This window comes from Amphiura filiformis, chromosome 16 (genome assembly GCF_039555335.1).
Source record: "Amphiura filiformis chromosome 16, Afil_fr2py, whole genome shotgun sequence".
Lineage (NCBI taxonomy): Eukaryota > Metazoa > Echinodermata > Ophiuroidea > Amphilepidida > Amphiuridae > Amphiura > Amphiura filiformis.
Window position 1 is genome coordinate 7,347,308 of NC_092643.1, and position 6,000 is coordinate 7,353,307.

General features: G+C 35.1%; 1 protein-coding gene across 6 annotated transcripts in view; it reads left to right on the plus strand.

Moving 5' to 3' along the window:
• Positions 1 to 5,019, plus strand: part of LOC140135473 (nephrin-like) — a 57,869-nt gene extending 52,850 nt beyond the window's left edge. For all 6 annotated transcript variants that reach the window (XM_072156982.1, XM_072156986.1, XM_072156983.1 and 3 more), the window contains 2 exons: positions 272 to 375; positions 2,046 to 5,019. In XM_072156982.1, the coding sequence (XP_072013083.1) occupies positions 272 to 375; positions 2,046 to 2,168 (227 nt within the window). In that variant the 3' untranslated portion in view covers positions 2,169 to 5,019. The remainder of the gene's footprint in view (positions 1 to 271; positions 376 to 2,045) is intronic.
• The last annotated feature ends 981 nt before the right edge of the window (positions 5,020 to 6,000 follow it).

The following is a 6,000-nucleotide window of genomic DNA, read 5'->3' on the forward strand; positions in this document are numbered from 1 at the left end:
AACCCTGATATGCAAACATAAAAGATATGCCCAAAAACCAGGTTTGAAAAACAAAACAAATTTCATATTCTAAAATTGTACATGGCTGTGAGAGTGGAAGTGGGGACAGTACATTTCTAAATTGGTATGCAAGAAGAGCCTCTCAAAACAATTGGTTCAAATATATTTTGCTAGAACAGTAATATGAAGGAATGCCATGCTTTATCACATGTTATTGATATAGATTTTGTATATTTAATCATGTGTTCTTTTGTAATTGTTTCATTTATAGCTGATGAGGATGATGATGATGACGATGACGTAGATGATGATAGTGGAGCGGATCCCGCATATGATAAAATTGATCCAGCTGACTGTATCAAGAATGGAAGATCGGTAGGTTACTAAAGTTTGTTCGGTTTATATAAGGCGGAAATTATTCGGCTTTTGTTACTCCGCATCAATTAAGTCCCAACTCACGCTCAGCAGTAAATTCACTTAAGTGTAAGCCAGTCACGCATTACATAACGCACAACTAGCATAAGCATTACGCCCCACTGCGTGCATGCCATTCTATATCAATACACAGTGTTACTGTTATGAGTCTTTATTTTTTCCGCCTTACATATGCCGAACAAACTTTACATTGGAATTATATAAACACCTCAAAAGAAATAAGTCCCCCTCTGAACATGTCGTCATAACATCGTAAGGTTTCGTTTTGTACCAACAAAACTAACTTTGAAATAATTATATGACTGTTTACTAAGTGCTGTGTGAAAATGAGAGATTTCCATGACTTCAGGGCTGAATGAGCCTAAATTGAAGACAAAAAGTGCCCTTTCCAAAAGTCACAAAGTAGGCCTATGCTTGTTAACTGCAAGGCGTATTGGGACAAGGAATGGAACTGACCATCTTACAACTCACTGTGCTGAACTCTGCACCAAGGGGATTTGCATGGCTGAATGATCAAGAATCGATACACATCACAGTAAATGTTCACTTGGTGAGGATTTTAAACTGCACTCGAACACATGGGGTTTTCCATTAGTAACAAGCCATGAATCAACTTTTGTGACAAGCATAGGCCTACTTTGTGACTTTTGAAAAGGGCAGTTTTTGCCTTCAATTTAGGCTCATTCAGCCCTGAAGTCATGGAAATCTCTCATTTTCACACAGCACTTAGTAAACAGTCATATAATTATTTCAAAGTTAGTTTTGTTGGTACAAAATGAAACCTTACGATGTTATGACGACATGTTCAGAGGGGGACTTATTTCTTTTGAGGTGTTTATGTGAATCGGTGGTACCTGACTGTTTGGGGTCGGGCCCAAATTCCCCCTGCTTCCTGGGCCAAACATTGAAAAAGTCACAATTTAATAACCCTACAGTGTGAAGAAAGACTTTCAGGAATTTCTTTCTTCTTAATGCCATGACATCAATAAAAAATGCCATATCTTCATTTTCATAGGTACACCCTATCCAATTACATACACCCATGTATCCTTCTAAAATGTGCAGAATGGGGATATTATGATTTACATATACAGGTACTACAAAGTTAGAGAATTAAAATTTACCGTCTAAGACCATGTGCCTGTTGTATTTTGATTTATACACAAATCCGACTTGACACATTCCTACACCTCACTGGCGGCCATAGCTGGGGGCCTTCCATCCATTTTACGTGACGCCAGTATCACAGGCGTGCAGTGTTTACTGCTCCCGTGATGCGGCGCAAGTGCTACATGCTCTGATGCACTTGTGATAGTGGGCGTCTTGCATCGCAATCCAAATGAACTAAGCTAGTTTGGCGCGGATGGCCCCCAGGCCCCAGCTATGGCCGACTTAATCCTGACCATCACTTGGCTCGTCGGATTTGTCTATAGGATGTTTTTTTTGTTCCCTAACGCTTTCCAGGACCTGTGGACATGCATGATTCCTGTGTGTCTGCTGTTACACAGAGAATTCTCATCTTTGTGTCCTGAAGTATTTCATGTTGTAAACTGATTATTTAATCCTATTCTTACTCTAAACTTAGGTTTTTTGTTGTCATTATTTTACAGATGAATGCTGATGGTTTAATTTACGCAACAGTGGAACACAAAGGCCCACATCCGCAAGGAGCACCCCCTATTCAAACAGAACCCTCTACCAATTATGCTTCACTTGATTTCAGGAAAATGTGATTTTAGTTTCTTAATTTTGAAAAAAAGGTGCTTTTTTATGCTGGCGTCTGCAAAAATTATAAAATGTAAAAAAGAAAGTAAAAAAAAATAGAATCACGATACTCAGACTGAATATGGAATATTTTCTGTTTCTTTTGTGTATCCCTGTCCAACTATGTGCAATTTTGCTGCATTTTTCACCTTGCTTTTGTAATATGCAGTGGACATAGGGTGGTAAGGATTTGGTTTAAAGTTATCGTGATTCGGTGCATTAAGGTTAGAATATAGGCTGGTATAATTATGAGAAAGGTTTCAAAAATTCCTGAAATTTTATGTAATCTCTCTGCTGAAAATGTACTAATTTAAAAAATAATATATGAATTTATAGCTAAGGTGGTAGAAGAATGTATAATCTTCAAAACTGACCTAGCAAAAGTTGGTACAAATGCTTGGATTTGATGTCCAGGCTGAAGTGAAGAGGTCACTTCAGGTCGTTGACCCCTTTCTCTGCTTTGCCCTTGCAAACCAAATTGCCCTGTAATATGCAATATTTTTGAATTGTTTCAGAAACAAAATGAGAAACAAATAAAAAATGCCATACAAAATGCTGATTATTTATAAACAAAAACACTTCCAGGTTTTTATCATTTTTGCTATATTATAAGCCAAATAGGGAATATGAATCGTGTTGAAATAGAGTCAGAAAAAAATGATTGAAGTTTGATTAGTAGACTAAACAGTAATAATTGATGTTGTTTTTTATTCAAACAAGTTGTGTTCATACACAGGTTTTTACGTGATATTTTGGAAACCTTAAGATTTCATTTTGAATGCAAGACCAACAAAATATTGGGTTGTACCAGTTGAAATCTCTACATCTCCTATGGAAGTCATGATCTTAATCTCCCACACAGGGAGTATGAATTTCAAATGGAGTCACCTATTCAGGTAACCCCAGTTGAAATTCACACTCCTTATGTGGAAGACTTAGGTCATGTCTTGCATAGGGGTGTATGGATTTAATCTGGAACAGCCAAATACAAAACTATGGGCAAGCTAAATGGCTTGCATGATAATTGTGAACCATATCAACTGGTTCAGTGTTGGCGATCAATTTCAAAGTACCAAGTCATCTGCTTAAAGGGTTATACAGTCATTTAATATGCAAGCAAAATAAATTTCAATTTGATGTCCTTAAATGAAAACCAAACCTGAGAGCTTTTTTACACCAAAAATTTGTATTCATGTAAGCATGGTGAGGAGAAAGATGAAAAGTATCAAAAGAGAAGAGGAAAGAATTTGTCTGTATATGCCGACAGCCTATATTTGCTGCCGTAGTGCATGTTAATTCTGGGCTCATGCACCTGTTCCAAATTATGATATGCCATAGGCTTTGTGTTGTGATCATTTCGATCAGTGGTTCGTAACAAAGAAAGCGTGAGCCAATTGACCTAGCAACAGTCGTATTCTAACATGCACTACGACAGAGAATACATGATGGAATAAACAACACACATGCCATTTATTTAGAGAGTACTCTATTTTACTTTGAGAATTATGAAGAAAACAGCTTTGTGTTGAATTAAGTAGCAGGTTATTTTTTTGTAAATTTGCATATTCTATTAAAATATTGATCTTATGATTTGGGTGTCAAAATTAAATGACTGTATGAATGTCCCTTTAAATAAACACATTTCACAGAGACATTGGGTGAATATTCAATTTGGGGCAAAATCCCACCGATTGCAGTAAATTGGTGCAAACTTGGTGTAATCTATGTTGAATTACTGTTAGATGGATTAACATAACACCAAGTAACTGAAATCTTAAAATTTTGTGACTGTGTGAACATGACTAAAGTGTGTTTTCGGCTATAGATTCAGGTGACTTTTTAGTAACCAAATTTTGGTATCGAGTTATGGTGCAATATTTTTTAGTGTAAGACATTTGATAAAAAACAGTAAATTTTTAGCATTAGTCACATTTTGTGATGTGCTTTTTTTGATACCATTATTTGTGGATATTTTATAACAAAATCACTGATTTGTGAGGTGGTTTTTGTTCAAATTTGGGCTGTTCCAGTTGAAATCTGTACCTATTGAAGATATGACCTTAATCTTCCACACAGGGAGTGTGAATTTCAAATGGGGTTACCTGAATGGGCGATTCCATTTGAAATTGACACCCCTTGTATAGGAGATTACGGCCATGTCTTACAGGGGTTGTATGGATATCAACTAGAATAGCCAATTAACCGGCACTCTTTTTTAAATTCAATTTGTATTTACTTCAAATTTCATTACAAATATATAAGAATACTGGAAAATCAAAAGAAAAAAATTAAGGCTAATTTGGCCAAATTCTATGAATAGAAACATTGTTTCGTTAAACAAAACTCTTAGCATTTAGAAAGCTGCAAAATGTCTTTCAAAATTTCAGAAAAAAGCAATTTTAATAGTACAACTTGACAAAATTATTGACTAAAATGCTCTATTTCAGCACGGTTCTGTCCTTATTTGGCCCAAGCCATAATCATTTATAGAAAATTTATTACCTTTCCCCTTTTGTAACAAAAACAATTTTGTAAATTTTCATTTGTACAAAAATGAAAAAGTTGAAAAAAAGTCCAGATTTTTTTGTTCTTTTTACCAGTTGATGTCTTCTATTTTTGCTAAACTTGAAAAAACAAAAAAACATAGCTAAAAACATATAGCTTGTGTTGTGCAAACGGCAGGAAAATTATAAAAGTGTGAGTCTTTGTCGAGCAGAATTATATAGTACCTAAAGGAGCACATAACCCAAATAAAGGCTTACAAATAAGCTGGCTAGTTACATACAAAGGAATATCAATATTATTATGTGACAATTAAATTCAAACATTTCCTCTGAAAATGATTCTGTGAATTCCAAAAGAGAAAGAATAAGTCAAATGAAATGGCTATTCCAGTTGAAATCCATACACCCCTATGGCAGACATGACCTTAATCCCCCACACATGGAGTGTAGATTTCAAATGGAGTCACCCATTCAGGTAACCTAATTTGAAATTCACTCTGTGTATTGGATTTATGTTATTTCTGCTATGGGGGTGTATGGACTTCAACTGGAATATCCCATTGTGTGTAGACATATGGCAACCTAGTAATAGAAAGTTTTCTAACAAACAAATTTTTAACAAAATTTGAAACAATCAGCATCTTTTGGTTGAAAACTTTTTGTAATTAACTAGCCAGATTATTTATGAGGAGCTACGATAGGCTGTTGGTGTGTAACAATGGTGTACAACTGCATGCTAGTTTTCATGTGTGACAAGGAACTATTTCTTCTTAGGAATAATCATCTCAGGGTCAGCCCCACAATGAAAAAAACTAAATACACTGCCAAATTGAATTTTTTCCAAACAGTTTATTAAAATTGGGAAATTTTATGCTAATTGCCATTATCAAGATATTGTCTTTTTTATTTATAGTTTAGGCCTAAATATAATATTAGATTAAATTAATTGGAGCTCTTTTTACAAAGTACATTGTACAATTTGACACAAGAGCTGGGGTTTTCCTATCAACCACAGAGAGCCAAACATTTTGTTTTAATTGCAGTTATTGGAGCATAGTGTGGGCCTTATTTTCATATGCTGTGTGCTTAAAAGTTGCATTAAAGGGTTAACCACCAGAGTCTGCCAGGTGGGAGAACTCCAGAGCTTGTTGAAACCACAAAATATTTGGATATGCATATGTGATACCTTTTGGCTTATTTGTGGAATCAGACCTATATCTCTTAAATTCTAACAAAATATAATATCTTCCTATTAGGTAATGTTCCTGTGACATGTGATGACAAGTGATTTGCAGTT